We start from the raw sequence: 19,227 nt of genomic DNA on the forward strand, positions 1-19,227 counted from the left end.
TGAAAAATCTACTTAAAGATATCCTTCTAACCAAATTTTTTTTTTAAAAATCAAGGAAAATTACAAATTATAATTATTAATGAGGTAGAAAATTGAGTCAAGAAGTTAGAAAAAAAATAGAACGTCTTACCCCCAAAAAGCAGAAGAAAGAAAATAACAATGGTTGAAATTACTATAAAAGAAATAAAAAAGAAAAAAAATAAAGATCAATAAAACCAAAAGCTAGTTTTTTGACAAGATTAATAAAATAGCAAAACTCAGCTGGGTGTGGTGGCTCACACCTCTAATCCTAGCATTTTGGAAGTCTGAGGCAGGCAGATAACTTGAGCTTAGGAGTTCGAGACCAGACTGGGCAACATGGCCAAACCCTGTCTCTACAAAAAGTACAAAAAAAGTACCCGGGTGTGGTGGTGTATACTTGTAGTTCCAGGTACTTGTGAGACTGAGACAGGAAGATCGCTTGAAACCAGGAGGTCAAGGCTGCAGTGAGCTGAGGTTGCACCACTGCACTCTAGCCTAGGTAACAAAGTGACACCCTGACTCAAAAAAATTAAAAAAATAAAATAGCAAAACTTTGGACAAGATTTTTTGTTGGACTAAGAAAAAAAGGTAGAGATAACAATAGTAGAAATCACACTATTATATTCATCTTTTTCATTAAGTTGTGATCCAGTATCTCTTTCCTCATTTTTTGAGATTAGAAAGAACATAACAAGCTAGAACGTGTTATAGTACTTTCCAAAGACAAACAAGAAAAAGCAACTTCTTTCCTATTGTTAAAATCTATCTTTGTAGATTTTTTCTGGTAGAGGTACATAGATAGTCACACTTTTACTCAAGGTAATATAATAGGAAAATATATAACATCCAAGCTGTCTTTCACATTGCTCATTTAGTAATTTTATTAGAAGAATGATTTTTAAAAGGTTAAATCTTTGTTGTCATTTATCTTAAACAAGAATTTTTTTTTTCTTTGTAGGCAGTTAGTCCTTTTTCATTGACAACAACCAGTTCTCCGGAAGGATTATCCATTGGGAATTACATAGGCGTTGTCAATAGAATTGCCCAGAAGAAAAGACTAACTGTAAATTATGAACCATGTATATCGGGGGTACATGGGCCAGAAGGGTAAGACATAATTTGGCTTTTCTTTCTGTTTCATTGTATCTAAGCAATAAAGTTGGTTTATTTTCATGTCTAATTTTCCAGAAATATGTGTCCTTTTAAACATTCTATATGGAAGGTTTTATATGATTGATAGTAATTTGATTTATAATTTGTAATTAAAATGCTTAATTGCTGAAGCCATGGAGCCCACTTACCGTAATTGATCAAATTAGGGTAATCCTTTATTTCAGAGGTGTAGCTGGATGGTTTAGTCTGTGGAACAAGAGGGTACAGGGTGCCACTGCTCAAAGAATGCAGAGATCTTTTCGTCATTGAAGACATGATGGTGGTAACTGTCTGAAAACCTCTCTGCCACATGTATAGAATGACTCTTCACCCTTGTCAGATCAGGGAGCTCTTTGTTCAGGTATTTGTCCTTCAAATTTGATTAAATGAACCATGTATCAGAAGGAATGAGTTTTAGCCATAGACTGAGAGGAGACCAGGATTTGAGGGATCTGATGAGACAGATAAGCTAGAGTTTCAAAGTTACTAAGAACGTCACCACTGAGATAAGATGTGTGGAAATGAGTATAAAGAATGGATTGGAACTGAAAAAAGCAGAAATCAAAGGAGTATGAGGTGATTATTTTTCAACTACAACCAACCAGTTAATGAGAAAGAAGAAAAAAAAATATCTACATGGCAAATAGTTCAAATCATCACTTTAGGATACTGTTCTATGAATTGACTCAGCTATTCACAGTCATGGCTTTTGGGCCAAAACGGGAAGAAAACATGTGATAGTATTCATTGGAATGAAATAGTCAAAAGTGACTCTGTTGAGTCAATCTTGATAATTAAGAGACTATTTTATTTTCTATAGCTCACTTTTTTGATTTCTTTGAATTATGCTCTCTAACGTTAGATACCTAAAAGAAAGAAGAAATCTATTTGCGGAGGGACAGTGTCTGAAAAAAAATAGGAGCTATAGAAATGATCCAGTCACTCAACCCAGCTATTTAATTCAGGGTCTAGCAGGGAAGACTCGCCCTGTTTGGATGTGTTTCTATCAATGGCCTCCAATAGAAACACAAAGGAAAAGGAGTTCAAATACTGGAATCATTTTGCAGTAATATGCAGTAATTCTGTGATATAAATTGCCATGTCCATTGTTTTATCCCTTAAAAATAGTTCTTATATAATTGTCCAAGTATCCTGGCCTAACCACAAATGTCCTTACATCTAATGGGAGAGTGTGGACTTTAGTATGGGGAATCCACACTGCGGGGATTTTCTCAAATTTTTGTGCACATAAGCAGATGGCAGACAATGTTGAAGTTAGAGCAGAATCCATGCTTTGCTCTTCCCCTACACTGTAACTTCATAGCTTCTCCTGTCAAACCCACTTTCTCTGCTGGCTTTTTCCTTCCCATTTGAGCACTGCTGAAAAAATTCACTGGACCTCTTTCTTTTCTACCTCCATATCCTTTGACCTTTGGGGAATTAAAAAAAAAAAAATCACCATTTAGTGCCTTTGTGCCAGATCTTTCAGCAAAGCAACCAAAAATTAGAAATTGCCTGGAAAATGCAAGCTCAGATGTCAACTGATCCTGGTTATTCAGAGAAATTGGTCAGGCAGGTTACTGAGGTTTTAAATTATGCAAGATATGAACTATAAATCTATCTAATAAATTGGTGTTATCTTAAGATCTCTGTTAATGTTATTTTTTTTTAATCGTAAGTTGGATTTACTATATTTTTCATGTTTGGATAAGTACCCTCTATGATTTCTCCTAGATTTCATTATAAATGCAAAATGGGACAGAAAGAATATAGTATTGGTACAGGTTCTACTAAACAGGAAGCAAAACAATTGGCCGCTAAATTTGCATTTCTTGAGATATCAAAAGAAACCTCAGTGGTACGTATTGCCTTTGGATTAAATTTTTATGTTTTAAAATTCCCTCTGAAATTGACTTCAGGTTAGACTGTGGTTACATTATGCCAAGACAGCCAGTGATTTAGCAAAATGATTCCTCCATTCTGTGTTGCACCAATGAGCCATGTGCCATGGGGCCATGGCTGGGTGTGGTGGCTCACACCTGTAATCCCAGCACTGTGGGAGGCCAAGGCAGGTAGATCTCCTGAGCTCAGGAGTTTCAGACCAGCTTGGCTTGGGCGACATGGCAAAACCATGAATCTACAAAAAAAAAAAAAAAAAAAAATTAGATACGTGTGTGGCATGTACCTGTAGTTCTAGCTACTTGGGAGGCTGAGGTGGGAGGATTGCCTGAGCCTGGGAGGTGGAGGTTGCAGTGAGCTAAGATCATGCCACTGCACTTCAACCTGGACAGCAGAGCCAGATCCTGTCTCAAAAGAAACAAACAAAAAAATTATCTGTCCTGTGATCCAGAAAAATGAAATAAAAAATAAAATAAAATAAAATCCAGACCAAACATCCATAAAAAAAGTTATTAATTTTGTAATTGTTTGTGGTTGTGGATTTGTTAAATGTGTTGAAATAAATGTGACAGTACACAGAAACTGAGCCTCTGTGGAGAAATAATTAGTTGCATTTAAGCCTACTAAGGGACTCTCTTTCTTTCAGAAACCTGACTCCATGTCCCCTGGTTCTGTTGCTGCTACGTGTGGCTCCCAAAGCAACCCTTTAGTGAACAACTCACTGTAAGTGTAGACAAACAATTGAGATATTTAACATATTCATATTTCTGTCTGAAAGATAAATTTTTATGTTTAAGGAGAATTTAGAGAAAGAAGTGATAAAAACAGAATTAATAAACTAATAGTTACACCCTTTTCTTCTAGTGCTTCTGAATCATCATCTGAAAGTGATGCCGCAGCAGATACATCAGAGATAAATTCTAACAGTGGCAGTTTAAACAATTCTTCATTGTTTACGGTATCATATTAGTCTTGAAGCTTCCTACTTAATCTTATTTTCTGTGCGTTTCCTCATTTAAAAATAACTTCCAGTATTCCACCATAATTTTTATATTTTTTCTTATGCACTCTTACTAAATGATAATATTCAGCAGCCTTTTTTTTTTTTTTTTTTTTTGAGGTTGAGCCTCCCTCTGTCACCCAGGCTGGAGTGCAGTGGCGAGATCTTGGCCCATTGCCACCTCCGCCCTCCAGTTCAAGCGATTCTCCTGCCTCAGCCTCCTGAGTAGCTGGGATTACATGCGCATGCACCACACCCAGCTAATTTTTGTATTTTTAGTAGAAACGGGGTTTCAACATGTTGGTCAGGCTGGTCTCGAGCTCCTGACCTCGTGTTCTGCCCGCCTCAGCCTCCCCAAGGCTGGGATTACAGGCATGAGCCACCGCGCCCGGCTCAGCAGCCCTTTGATTCTTTTTAAAATTAAGTTCCATTCCTCACCCTTCTACACGTCACTTCTGTCTTTCCTCACTCACCCCTATATTTTAATATATTCCTATGATTTTGCTTTTCTCTCCTACCAATGGGATAATATTTAAAGATTCTCTAATATAGTTTATTTGTGTTTTAAAAAATTAGAATTTAACATTAAAGGTAAACTTGAAATCAGATAATTTTTTAGCCTGGTGCAGTGGCACATGCCTGTAGTCTGCAGCACTTGGGAGGCCAAGGTGGGAGGATCTCTTTAGCCCAGGACTTTGAGATCAGCCTAGGCAACATAGTGAGACCCTATCTCAAAACAAACAAACAAAACAAACAAACAAAAAACAGATAACTTTTGGTGCACATAAGCAGGCAATGTTGAACTTAAAGCAAAATCCATGCTTTTGACGATTAGTGTTACAAGAGTATTCTGTTATAAAGAACTACAAAATCAATAAGAAAACGGCAAGCAACTCAGTAGAAAAATGTACAAAGGATATAAACAGATAGTTCAGAGAAGGGATACCCAAATGGGCAACAAATATTAAAAGCTGCTTTACTAGGTATCAGGAAAATGTAAATCAAAACAATTAGATACTATTTTAAACTCATTAGATTGGCAAAAAGTTAAGTCTTACAATACTAAGTGTTTATACAGGGCTTGATGAGAATACAGACATTGATAGACTAAGAAATTGGTCAGCGACCCATCTGGAAATACAGGAGGAAAGATAACAAGAGAAAGGAAGATGATTGATTTAGTCATCTGAAACTATTTCTCATTTTCTTTTGTTATAGAATGGTCTCAGAAATAACCAAAGGAAGGCAAAAAGGTGAGTATCATTATGCATTGAACATATTTTGATCTGAAGTTTTATTTCAGACTTATGTATTGTTTTAAATACTTGTAGGGTATTGTACACCCTTATTTGAGCAGAGTTTCAGAAGCAGAAAGCTTGAAATCTATAAAATAATTTTAGATGTGTCGAGAGATATTTGAATATATGCACATGCTACACTGTAGACATAAAGCCCTATGGGGGTATCACTCGAGTAATTAGGTTAAGAGCATTATTTTGTAAGAGGCTGGCAAGGAATTGGGCTGTTTTCACTGTAGAAGTATTTTCAAGAGAAGTGTATTATTTTGCAGACAAGTAAGATTAAAATAGCATAAAAACTTGGATTATAAAAAGGTCAGATGCTATGTCAATTAACTGAAGAGAAAGGCAACGATGTAAATATAGTCAGAAATGAGAGTAAGATGGCAGTAGGAGCCATTATGAGCCACCAGTATATTCTGAACAGTAGATAGATGTATTAAAGAAAGATGATTCTTGATGTAGATGCTTGGATGGAGAGAAGAGAGTTCTGTACATGAGGTGCCCTCAGCCACGATTACTGTGGCAGTCAGGAGAGATGAGGAGAATGTGTGAGAAAGACTGTAAAGGAAGAGTGGACATGACTTGAGGGGATGGGTTCCCATAGCTGAGTGAAAGCATGAAGAAGAGGTAAAGGAGAAAGGATTTGAAGATTGCTTCACTTTGAACAGGATGCAGTGAAGAACCATGGCACTAATGGTGTTAAGAAAGTTAAGGAGTTAAGGACTTGGAGAGAAGACAGCGGTTTGGATATGTTCAGTTTTAGGTGGTGTTTAAACTTCCATTTGCAAGTGGCTTATCATCAGTGAGGAATGACAGCTAGGATGAGGGTGTAAGGAGATATATTTCCTGAGGTTTTGAGTCTGGAGAAAGAAAAGCAGAGGTTAGTGACACATCAACAATGAGTGCTCGAAGGTGCAAAAAGGAACCAGAGGAGGGATGAAAAAGTATTAGAGGCCAGAGGAGAACTGTAAGTATATAGTTTTATAAAGAAAAAAGTTGGCCGGGCGTGGTGGCTCAAGCCTGTAATCCCAGCACTTTGGGAGGCTGAGACGGGCGGATCACGAGGTCAGGAGATCGAGACCATCCTGGCTAACACGGTGAAACCCCGTCTCTACTGAAAAAATACAAAAGCTAGCCGGGCGAGGTGGCTGGCGCCTGTAGTCCTAGCTACTCGGGAGGCTGAGGCAGGAGAATGGTGTAAACCCGGGAGGCGGAGCTTGCAGTGAGCTGAGATCCGGCCACTGCACTCCAGCCCGGGCGACGGAGCAAGATTCCGTCTCAAAAAAAAAAAAAAAAAAAAAAAAAAAAAAAAAAAAGAAAAAAGTTGGCTGGGTGCTGTGCCTTGCACCTGTAATCCCCAGTACTTTGGGAGGCCAAGGTGGGAGGATGGCTTGGGTCCAGGAGTTCAAGACCAGACTGGGTAACATAGAGAGACCCTGTCTCTACAAAAAATAAAAAGAATTAGTCAGGTATGGTGGCACATGCCTGTAGTCACAGCGACTTGGGAGGCTGAGGTGGGAGGATCTCCTCAGAGCCCAGAATTTCAAAGCTGTAGTGAGCTATGATCAAACGACTGCACTCCAGACTGGGAGATGGGGTGAGACCTTGCCTCTTAAGAAAACAAAAAAAAAAAGGAAGAAAAGGTTAACATTAACACTAAACAAGTTATATTTTATTTCAATTTTATTTGAGTTTTACATTCAACTCTTAATTTTTAGATCTTTGGCACCTAGATTTGACCCTCCGGACATGAAAGAAACAAAGTATACTGCAGATACGAGGTAAGATTGTAAGTGCTGAAGAAAGAAGGGGTAATGCTGTAGGTAGATGTTTTTGGGTAGTAGTCTGTGAAATGGCCATGATCCTGTTGGTTGAAGATCTTTGAATAAGGTTAACTAGGCAGGGTCAGAACATGAGTCTTAGGCGTTTCATTAGGAGGGGGCCCAGGAATGGGACGACCCACGTTATGATTTTGTTCCCAAACCAACAATCTATTCGGTTGTTTTGATATTCCCTTAGCTTTTTAGCCCTTTATTTAAGTTTCTCATCAGCGTCTTTTACTAGCCCTGATTGGTTGAGATAAAAGCAACATTCCTCACCCAATGAGAGGCAGAGGTCCCCTTTTTCAGCCGTTATTAGATCTAGTCCCCATCTATTTTGGAAGACTACTCCAGCCGAGGAGTCTAGTTTGTCTTGGACTCTTACAATGCTTCAGGCCATATCTTCTAAAGAACCCTGTAATTCTGTGGAAAGAGCTTTAAAGTATGTTAAGGAAGTGGCCAATCTGCCTGCTCCGAATCCAAGTCTGGAGGTTATATCCAAGGCAGCCATTAAAGGAATGACGTGGATGACCTTCCTCTTCCTAACATATTGGATGGATGGAACAGGCAAAGGTTGGCTGGGAGGAACTTTTCCAATGGAGGGAGAAAGATAAACTAGGGTACAGGTTCCAGTCCAGTTGGTGGGGAGACAAAGATATGTGTTGGTGCCACACACAAAAAATAAGCCTTTGTCATAAATACAGGTGGAAATATGGAAAGAAAACAAGTGAATTAAAGATGGGGTGTTTTTTTCTTTCCTGTGGTTCATTACTCCAAGTGGACAAGGAGGAGGTCAAGGAGACACCCACTATAGTAGCAATATAGGAAGAGTTATTTTTTTACACACTTAATGCGATTAGATGTTGCACCATTAATATTGAGCCATGGATAAAGGTGGGCTCTAGGGACAGCACAAATTAGGCCAGAGGCATTGGTTGAGGGAGGGGCTGTAGAACGAGTGGGTTGCAGAAATGCTCCATTCACTTCAGGTGATACTTGGTAGTCAACTTGGTTAGTGTGATGGTCAGCGGGGTGTTTAACAATGATAATGCGGTTGCATTGGTTAAGTGTTAAGGATCTTACAGGGAAATTTCCCTCAGAGGCTGAAAAGCAAAGTGAGGCTTCTTGTCAAAGTGGGGGTGTGTTTAATTAGGGGCCCTTCAATGGGAGGGTCTTGTGACTTAAGGCGTTGTAGGAGTTGTAATAGGTTTGAAATAATTTGTTGGCCTGATTGGCCCTGGAAGTGGGATAATCGCCGACCAGAGGGTCAGCTCTTTCAAAAAAGGAATTTATAGCTTAGGGTTATGTTTTCTGTTAAAAGGTCATGAAGGGGTGTAGGAAGGGATATATAAGCTGAGGAAGACAGTGATAAACACATCTAGCATTCTGGAGCAAAGGAAGAGTTAGCTTGCAGCAAGAGGGATTGTGTAAGGTTTACAGAACGTTCTAGTTTGATAGCAGTGAGGAGTGATTCTATTGGTGAGGTTGATGTGATTAGGGAATTTAGATTGAAAGAAACAAGCAAAAGGAGGAAAAAGTTATTTGGGTAGGAGTAAAGTCCTGGAAAGTTCCTTGAAGCCATAAATCCCGTGGAATAGTAAGGAGCTGATCAGGATATATAATGAGAGTTTTGTAAGGCTACCACTGAAGGTTAGTTGGGGTCCGCATGTTTCCTAAACAAAGGAATGAACACACAAGACAACACAGGACGAGACAAACATGGCGGCCGCCCCGAACGGCACGCTCTGCTTTATTTTATACAATCGGTTGTGGAATGTTGCCAAGTCACAAGTCACGTGTTGTTTTTCTGACCTTTTCCTGACTTTCTGGTTTCTCAAGATGTTTACACATTAACCAGTCCCCAGGGCCTGCTGTTTGCAGCTGGCTCCTTTGTCCTCCCTGTTTGCAGGGAAGGAATGCCCTGCTTCGTTTGCAAGAGCAGTACTTATCAGGAACGTCGCGTTTGCGAGCACGTAGTCCTCTACAGAAGGTCTGTAACAAGGTTAGTTAGGAAGCAATGAAAGTTTGAGAGAGAAAGAGATGTAGTTGCTTAGGTGAATTTCTGTTCCTTTTCCTCTGGGATTCGTGTAGGGCTGGGACCTTTTACCAGAACCCAGTTTCCTGACTGTAGGAAGGGATTAAAGGAGTTGGCGACAGGTTGTGGCAAGTATTTGTCAGCATATTACCCAATGAAATGGCGGATGGTATGCAGAAGAGGGGAAATGAGAGGGGTTGTTAGAGGTGGGGCTTGACCCCCAGGTGGAACAAAAGGAGCATGAGTTCAAATACTCATGCTCAAAACTCCCATGCATGAGTTCAAAGGGGCTGAGCATTAAAGGCTTCCGTGGGAGTGCCCGAATTTTCAGAAGGGCCAAAGGTAAAAGTGTAACCCAGTCTTTATGTGTTTGGAGTGAATACCTGGTGAGGGTGCTTTTTAGAATGCCATTCATTTTTTCAACCTTTCCTGAAGATTGAGGTTGATAGGGGATGTGTAGCTTCCAGGTGATTCGTAGGGTTTGTGCAAGTGTTTGAGTAATTTGAGAAATGAATTCAGGACCATTTTCAGATTGAAAAGAAAGAGGCACCCTGAACCAGGGGATGATTTCTGTTATTAATTTGGAGGTGACAGTCGAAGCTTATGTCTTGGTTGTCAGAAAAGCCTCAACCCATCCCGAAAAGGTATCAACCAGAACCAAAAGAAATCGAACCTTTTTTACTGGGGGCATATGGGTAAAATCAATTTGCCAGTCTTGTCTTGGAAGGTTCCCCTGTCTTGATGGGTTGGAAAAGAAGGGAGTCTAGTGTTGAAGTGGGGTGAAGCTTTCTGGCAAATAGAGCATTGATGGAAAATGGCTTTCAACTGTTCCTTTATATCTGGGGTTATGTGTATGTGGAAACTTAAGAAATGTTGTAGAGGGGAATGGCTAGTGTGGAAGAGGTTGTGGATGTCCCATAACAGAGTTTTTTTGTTTGTTTGTTTGTTTGTTTTTTTGAGACAGAGTCTTGCTCTGTCGCCCAGGCTGGAGTGCAATGGCATGATCTCAGCTCACTGAAACCTCCACCTCTGGAGTTCAAGTGATTCTCCTGCCTCAGCCTCCGGAGTAGCTGGGATTACAGGCACGCACTACCACGGCTGGCTAGTTTTGTATTTTTAGTAGAGACAGGGTTTCACCATGTTGGTCAGGCTGGTCACGAACTCCTGACCTCGTGATCCACCCACCTCGGCCTCCCAAAGTGTTGGGATTACAGGCATGAGACACTGTGCCTGGCCAAGAGTTGTTTTTTCAGGGTCAGGTAGGACTAATTTGTTTTGTATGAACCAGTATGGGAATTTGAATTGTCCCCCTGCTGTGATTAGTTGTTGTATTTGGTGTTCGGGATAAAAGGAGGGGATATGTTGTGTGAGGGGAAATAGATATTGGAGAATTGGATGATGGGTTGAGGTGTGTTTTGCCCAGTAGTCAGCCTCACAGTTCCCTAAAGAAATGTGGCTTTTATCTGATTGATGTCATTTGTAATGGATAACTGCAACCTTTTCTGGAAGTAGAGCAGCCTTTAATAGAGGATGGATTAGTTTTCCATTAATGATAGGAGTTCCCTTAGCTGTGAGATAGCCCCTCTTGCTCCAAATTTGGGCATTGGAATGGTTGATGTTATAGGCATATTTAGAATCGGTGGTATATATTAACTTGTGTGTTTTTTGCTAGGGTTAATGCTCTTATTAGGGCAACTAATTCTGCTTGTTGGGAGGATGTACCCAAAGGCAAGGGGGCAGCCTCTATGACTCTTCTAGGTGGAAGAGAGCGGGTATCATCATGATACCTCTCAATGATGGGATATCCTGTTTGGAGGGGAGGGTTTTTTGATGCACTGCCATCTATAAATCAATCTGGGGCTCCCTTTATGTGAGTGGAAGTAAGGTGGCAAAACATGGTGTGAGAACTTTCAATTAGATCAGAGCATGAGTGTTGGTCAGGGTCCAAAATCAGTGTTGAAGATAAAAAAGTGGCAGGATTGAGGGGGTGAGCATCTATGAAGAGAGATGGAGGGCTGAGGAGGGTTGAATGTAGGGCTTGCATGCGAGAGGATGAGATGGAGGTGAGCGCCTTACGGCTGAGCATATCTTGTAGACTGTGAGAAGAAAATACCTGAAGAGGTTCGTAGAATGTGAGTTTGTGCCTCAGGGATAATTAAAGAGGCTGTGGCAAAAATTTTTAAGCAAAGGTGCCAGGTTTTGTAAATGGGGTCTAGTTGTTTTGAAGAATATGCCACTGGTTGGAGGGAATCTCCCATGGATTGGGCTAATAGTCCAAGGGCTTGATTATGAGAACTGTATAAATATAGATGAAAAGTTCTTAGGAGGTTTGGAAGGCCTAAAGTGGGGGGTCTGTAATAAGGCACATTTTAGGTGACAGAAAGCATGATAAAGGTCTGGGGTGGGAGTGAGTGGTTGGTCAAGATTTCCTCTTGTGTGTTCATAAAGAGGTTTAGTGACAGTGGCAAAATTTGCTATCTATCATCAGAAATATCCCACTAATTTGAGGAAAGAGAGTAAGTCCCTTTTTGTCTTAGGAAATGGGATTTGTTGAATGCCTTGCTTTCATGCTAGTGGAATTTCCTGGGTATTTGGAGTTATAATTAATCCTAGCTATGAAACATTTGGAGAGGTTAATTGGGCCTTCCTTTTGGATACCTGGTACCCACATTCAGCCAACAAATTTAAAAGCCTGGCTGTGTGTTGAATACAATGTTCTAGAGAGGGACTGCAAAGAAGTAAATTGTCCATATATTGAAACAAGACGCTGGGTTGTAGAGGTAGTTGGGAACGGTCCAATCGAAGTGCCTGACCAAAATACTGAGGGCTGTTCCTAAACCCCTGGGGGAGGACAAGTCCAGGTGAGTTGTTGGGAGTAGCATGTGTCAGCATCAGTCCAAGTGAAAGCAAAAAGGTTTTGAGAGGAGGAATGTAGAGTGATAGTAAAAGAAGGCATCTTTGAGGTCTAATGCAGAGAAATAGCTAGTGTTGGGAGGAATTTGCAATATGAGGGTACAGGGGTTTGGGACAACAGGATAAACAGGAACAATAGTGGAGTTGATTTGTTGCAAATCCTGAACCAGTCTATAGGAGCCATCTGGTTTTGTAACTGGGAGAATAGGAGTTTTGTGGGGAAAATGGGTAGGGTTTAAAATACTGGCAGCTAGGCCAGGTGCAGTGGCTCATGCCTGTAATCCCAGCACTTTAGGAGGCCAAGGCGGGTGAATCACCTGAGGTCAGAAGTTCGAGACCAGTCTGGCCAACATGGTGAAACCCCATCTCTACTAAAAATACAAAAATTAGTTGGGCATGGTGGCACACACCTATAGTCCCAGCTACTCGAGAGGCTGAGGTAGGAGAATTACTTGAACCTGGGAGGCAGAGGTTGCAGTGAGCCAAGATTGCGCCATTAAACTCCAGCCTGGGTGACAAGAGCAAGACTCCATCTCAAAAACATAAAATAAAATAATAAAATAAAATATTGGCAGCCAAAAGTTGGGAGATGATGGACTTGAGTCCCCATAATCCATTAGGGGATATTGTGGGACCACTGTTTGGCATTTAGGATCCTTCAGTGAAATTTGAATTGGACAATGGTGGGTAGCTAACATGGGGGAGTCAGTTTTTCATACTATGGGATTTACAGGGCTGAGGAATTTGGGATTTAAGTCTGTTTGGATGTGGAATGTCTGAGGAAGGGTTCTGTTCTTAAGATAATAATAAATAGGGGTAGCTTTGGTGTAGGGTTGATAAATGAATGATTCCTCCCAGTTTGTGTAGGATGTCCCTTCCTAGTAAAGGAGTAGGGGAATAAGGAATGACCAAGAAAGAGTGAGTAAGGGTGACTCCCTGAAATGAGCAATATAGAGGTAGTGTTTTGTATGGGGTTTCTTGTATGCCCTTCATGCCACCAATAGAAGCAGATGAACATTCTAATGGACCTTGATATTCAGTTAATACCAATAGACTTGCCCCCCCAGTATCCAAAAGAAAGGAAATAATCTTACCAGATACTATCCCAATTACCCTGGGTTTCGTGGACTCACTAGATGTGGAGGCGAAGGATCCCAGGTACCCTCAGTCTTCCGTTGTCAGCACCAGCAGTGAAGAGATTTCCTCCTGTGATGGTTGGGGGGCTTCATTATGAGCAGCATCTGAATGGGGAAGATGTCCCCGTTGAGGGCATTCCATCGTCCAGTGTCCGCAAAGACTGCAAGTTGGGCATGGTTTGGTGGGAGGCCAGGGGTTAGGACAAGCCTTTGCCCAGTGTCCAGGGTTGCCTCATTGAAAACAGACTCCTGGAGAGGTGGGGGAGTTTCCCTTTGGGTTATTAGGAGGCTTTTGTGTAACTGCCTTTTGGACAGTGGAGGCAAGCATCTGGTATTTTAAATGGAGATGTTTGTCTTCTTGAATTTTTTGTTCCTCATGTCTGTTGTTAAAGACCCAGAAGGTTGCATTTAGGAGCTCCTGCCAAGATGTCTGAGGACCCTCCTCTAATTTTTGTAATTTTTTGTGGATATCTGGGGTGGATTGGGAAATAAATTGGAGGTAGAGAAAAGTTTGACCTTCTCTAGATTCTGGATCCAAATTGGTATATTTTAGCATAGCTTCAATGAGGTGTGATAAGAAAAGGGCAGGGTTTTCCTGGTGCTCTTGTGTAATTTCTCTGAGCTTTTCATAGTTAACTGTCTTATAAGCATTTTTGCCCATGCCTGTGAGGAGACAGGTAATCATGTGGTCTCTTCACCTGATGCCATTGTCTCCCTGTTGGTAAGTCCAGTCTGGGTCTCTGCAGGGGACTGCATCATTGGCCACTGGATTTTGTATAGGGGCTTGATTATGGAGTTCATCTGTGTGTGGTTCAGCTGACTGCCAGATGCACTCTTTTTTGTCAGGGGTGAGGGTGGAGGTTAGAATTATATAAATGTCATGTCAAGTTAAATTAAAGGATTGGGTTATGTGCAGGAATTCCCTATGATAGATTTTCAGAGAAAGATCCTAGACACTGTTCGATCTGTGACAATTCAGACATGGAGAAAGGGGATATGAACACAAGCAATGCCTTCAACCCTAGGGCCTTCCCAGAGAGGGAGAATGGCAGAGGTGGTTTGACTAGCTGGAGTAGTGTTTGAATGGGTAATGGGTGGAGAAGGATGAGGGTTCGGATTTGGCACTAAAGGCTGGGGGCAAGAGGGGCCAAAGAGATGGAGGGTTTGGATGGGCAAGAAATGGATGCAGGGGTTGAGAGTATGGAGGGAGTTCATCTGCAGGGTCAAAGGGGATTTCAGGGGAAGAGGTTTCAGAGGGAGGAGAGACCCAGGGAGGTTTTCATTAAGAAGAAGGATTTCACGAGGGGTGCAAGCTTGACATAAAGAGGGTTGGGATTTAAGGTAGAAGGAAGCCTGAATATAGGGAACCTCTTGCCATTTGCCATTCCTGGTTATAAAGTTGTCAAGGTCCCTGAGAATTTGAAAGTCAAAGGTGTCGTTTTCAGGCCATCAGCTGTCATTATCTAATTTGTATTGGGGCAAGGCCATGTTGCAATGAAAAATTAAACACTTTGACTTTAGGTTCCCGCATAAGCCAAGTTTGGTGAGGTTGTGAAGGAGACAGTCCAGTGGGGAGGACATAGGAATGTGGAATTGTTTGGCACCTATGTGGACTGATAAGAGGAGGCCGAGAGTATCTGTTTTTGTTCTAGGCATCCCCAGACAAAAGACAGAGACCTGGAATCCTCGTTATAAAGAGGACAGTTAAGCTGAGAAGAAACTGAGCATCCCCAAGATTTCTTCAACTTAGTCCCACAGGTCCTCCAAGGACCAGGACGGCAGACCTGACTTTCCTAGGTACTGTGAGAAAGCTAGGAAAGGCAAATCTTACCGGTTGGCTGGATTAGTGTCTGATGTTGGATGTTCTGGTTGGAATCACTAAAGGGCCTCCTGGACTAGAGCCACGTGAGGAAGAGAGAGAGAAAGAAGAGGGAGGAAGAGTGGACAAGGGTTAGAGAGCAAAATACCTGTTGCAGGCAGTCAAGGTGGATTCCTGAGACCTGAGGGTTTTGAGAACCCACTGGGGAGTAGCCCCAGCCCAAGCCTCACAGTCCCCTTCAGATTAGTTATCCACCTCATGCAAACTGCTTGAAAAGTGAAGAGAGAGAAAAGACATGACAGGTGGCCAGAGACCGTCAGGATCCAGGAGTTATCTCGGGACGAACTGCCGCTGCCCACTGCTTCCTGGGTTGCAAGAGAGCCTCTACCCCCAACAGCCGTCCCAGGTTTCGGCACCAAATGTGAGAGTTGAAGAAAGAAGAAGGAAACTTGAAAAGTGGCTGAACAGTCAAAGACAGGTTTATTTTAGAGAATAAACCTGAGAGGGGCTTCTGGCTGATTTTTTTGGTCAGGAACATTCTCTCTTACAGACTAAGGGTACTTAAGGATTTAGGGAGGGAGAGCTTATCACAGGTTCAGAATGTTTCTGGGTAGAGGAGAGTTTTATTGTGGGTTTGGAATGTCTGGTCAGAGGGGAGGTTATCTCAGGGTTGGCATGTCTCTGGTCAGAGGGGATTTATCTCAGGTTTGGAAGGTTTCTGGTCAGAGGTGTCATTTGTCGTTTATGGTCATGCTGACATTAGCCATTAGGCTGATGTTTTGGGGCTGGATTTAGGCAGTTTTTAATCAAGAGGAACTTAAAATAGCAGTGCTTGTCCAAGATGGCAATGCTCCTGTTCTGTCAAAGATGGAATTGTGAAATAGAATTTGTTTGAAGATACATTTGTTCATTCAACAGAAGTTTCTTGAGGGCCCATTATAAGGCTAAATTATATTTCCACCTGAACAGTTTAATTGATGTTGCACTATCTGGCCCACAGTGGATCATGTCTCTTGGAGAAGTAATATTTAGACAGATCCAAATTGAATGTGGTAATTGTAGATCTTTGTGATGCTTATGTGGACTTCTCTGACATCTGTACAAGTCATTAATATTGAAAACAAGTACTCCTATAAATCAGTGATTGAAAAAAATACTTCTGCAGGGATTAGAATTGATCCACTTGAATCTGTTTTCTACTTTTACCAGATTTCACTTGAAAAAAATGTCTGCTCTGCTATAGACAGTATGTTTGGATTTAAAATGAAATGTCTGAAACGACGGAGGCCTGTTTGCATCGGGCAGCATTGAATATAAAAGTTTAGAAAACAATACAGAATCAAATATTTATTAAGCACTCGATATAGAATTGGCACTGTGCTGGGCATCAGGTTTATGGTAGGAACAAATAAAATGGACCCTGTTGTCATGGAGTTTCATGGGGATGACCAACTTTAAATAAATAATTACATGAGCAGGCCAAGCACAGTGGCTCATGCCTGTAATCCCAGCACTTTGGGAGGCTGAGGCAGATGGGTCACTTGAGGTTAGGAGTTTGAGACCAGCCTGGCCAACATGGTGAAACCCCGTCTCTACTAAAAATACAAAAATTAGCAGATGTTGTGGCACACACCTGTAGTCTCAGCTACTTTGGAGGCTGAGGCAGGAGAATTGCTTGAACCCAGAGGGCAGAGATTGCAGTAAACGGAGATCGCACCACTGTATTCCAGCCTAGGTGACAGAGCGAGATCCTGTCTCAAAAAAAGAAAAAAAAAAATCTGCAGGAACAAACTATGGTCAGAGCTGTGAAAGGAAAGCAATGGCATGGAGAGAAATGAAAGCAGGGGTGAGGTGAGGTTTCTCTGGGGTCACAATTGTGGGGAGGCCTAAAGGATGAGTGGGCACAGAGCAGTGGGTGCTAGGTGGAAGGAAGGACATGTGAGAAGGTAAAAGTGGAAAAGGTGATGTCAAAGTTCAAGAACAGTCAGAAGAGCATGTGCTTTGAGTGCAATGAGCAGGGGCACAGTGCCTTGAGATGAGGGTGCTGAGGAGACAAGGTCCTCCTCATCTGGCACCTTATAGCCCGTTTAAGGGCTTTTTGTTTTTGTTGAATGCAAAGGTTGGCTATTGGAGGGTTTCGGCAACAGAGAGACATAGCTAGACTCAGTTTTCATCCCTCTGGTTGCTGTGTGGGTCATAGATTGGAGTAGGGGAAGAGAGGAAGTGGGGATCCAGTTAACAAGGTACTGCCATGGCCTAATGGAAGCATGGACTGGGGTGAAGATGTTGGAGGCAGAGGAAAGTGGGCAGATACCAGCAATGTGTTTTGGAGGTAGAATTGACAGGTCTTAATTATGGAACATGAAGCTTGAGGGAGAAGAGAAAACCAAGTAGAAACCTAGGCAGGCTTAGAGCATATGCCCATTTCTCTTATAACAGGTTGATGATGTTAGCTGTGGAGCACCATATAACAATTCCTTTGAACATTTTGTATTTGTGATAGGATTTTTATCATGGCTTTTTTTCCCTGTTTTTGTTTTTTTGAGAAGGAGTTTTGCTCTTGTCGCCCAGGCTAGAGCATAGAAGTGTGATCTTGGCTCACTGCAACCTCTACCTCCAAGGTTCGAGCGATTCTCCTGCCTCAGCCTCCTGAGTAGCTGGGATTACAGGCGCTTGCCACCACACCTGGCTAATTTTTGTATATTTAGTAGAGATGGGGTTTCACCATGTTGGCCAGGCTGGTCTTGAACTCCTGACTTCAGGTGATCCACTTGCCTTGGCCTACCGAAGTGCTGGGATTACAGGCGTGAGCCAATGCACCCGGCCTTATCATGGCTTTTGAAAAGCCAGGAGTTGACTGTGACTGCCAGGGGAGATATGCTGTGTTAGACTTGCCCTGGGAGGAGTGAGAGGACTACTCTTTGTGAGTCAAGAGTTTCTGCCAAGTGGATCTTTCTTATTCAGAAGGAGAGAGTCATATTTGTTATACTGTCCATTTCACAAGTGTCATTAAAGGGAAAGGAGTGGGGAGGCGAGGAGGGGGTGAGCATAAAATGTCAAAATAACCGTGGTTTTTATCTTTAAGGTTTGGCACGGATTTTAAAGAAATAGAATTCATTAGCTTGGGTGGATTTGGCCAAGTTTTCAAAGCAAAACACAGAATTGACGGAAAGACTTACGTTATTAAACGTGTTAAATATAATGGCGAGTAAGTAGTAAATGTTTAAATTTTTTGAATGGCAAGGTATGCTGAATCTGCACTATTTCTTTTTATGCTTCTCCTTTATTAGGATATCATTTATTTCTTTCTCATACTCGTTAAACATTTCATTCTACCAAGAGGATAGTTTGGCTTTACTCCAAGATGATCTCACTTTACTGTGGTTGTTTCAATAAAAATGGTATACCATTGATCATCCTTTCGGTGCTATCTTCAGAACTAAAGCTATAGAGTCATTTGCTTTAAAGTGGCATGCAAATTCATGAAACGCTCCATATTTTAAAAGCCGTGGCACCAAACAGAACTTTCATTACCCATAAAAAAGGTGATCTTTGAGATGTTCTAGTCTTACCTCCCTATTTTACAGATGAGGAGACTAAGATCCAGAGATGTAAAGTGATTTTGTCTAAGATAAAAGCTAGATGGTAATTGTTCTCTGGTTGTCTGTTATTGTATAAGGCACTGCTCCAAAATGCAGTGGCTTAAAAACAGCAATTTATTGTTATCTCTGATGGTTTCATGGGTTGATTATGCTCATCTGGACAATTCTCACTTGGGGTCTCAGAGGCATTTGCAGTCAGTAGTCAACTGAAACCTTGACTACAGCCTGTCCTAGGCTGGATATCCAAGCTGGCTAGCAGTTGACACTGGCTGTGGGCTGGAAGTTCAGATGGGACTGTGAACCAGAATACTTCCACATGCCCTCTCTGTGGGGATTGGGCTTCTTACAACTTAGTGGCTGGGTTCCAAGAACTATTGTCCCCAGAACAAGTCATCCAAGAGACCAGGAGTGAGTGGCAAGGCTTCTTTTGACCTAGTCAGAAGAGTTCCAGAACATCACTACCATTAAGTTATATTGGTTAAACAAGTCACTGGAGCCAGCTTAGATTCAAGGTGGGGGGGGGGGGGGG

General features: G+C 41.7%; 1 protein-coding gene across 1 annotated transcript in view; it reads left to right on the plus strand.

The window, feature by feature from the left end:
* EIF2AK2 (eukaryotic translation initiation factor 2 alpha kinase 2) overlaps positions 1–19,227 on the plus strand; it is a 48,013-nt gene that overhangs the window by 8,432 nt on the left and 20,354 nt on the right. Inside the window, exons 4-10 of the mRNA XM_017859692.1 lie at positions 980–1,128; positions 2,908–3,031; positions 3,719–3,795; positions 3,937–4,030; positions 5,291–5,325; positions 7,092–7,154; positions 18,182–18,304. Coding sequence (XP_017715181.1) covers positions 980–1,128; positions 2,908–3,031; positions 3,719–3,795; positions 3,937–4,030; positions 5,291–5,325; positions 7,092–7,154; positions 18,182–18,304 — 665 coding nt within the window. The remainder of the gene's footprint in view (positions 1–979; positions 1,129–2,907; positions 3,032–3,718; positions 3,796–3,936; positions 4,031–5,290; positions 5,326–7,091; positions 7,155–18,181; positions 18,305–19,227) is intronic.

Source organism: Rhinopithecus bieti, unplaced genomic scaffold, assembly GCF_001698545.2.
Source record: "Rhinopithecus bieti isolate Rb0 unplaced genomic scaffold, ASM169854v2 scaffold_51154, whole genome shotgun sequence".
NCBI lineage: Eukaryota > Metazoa > Chordata > Mammalia > Primates > Cercopithecidae > Rhinopithecus > Rhinopithecus bieti.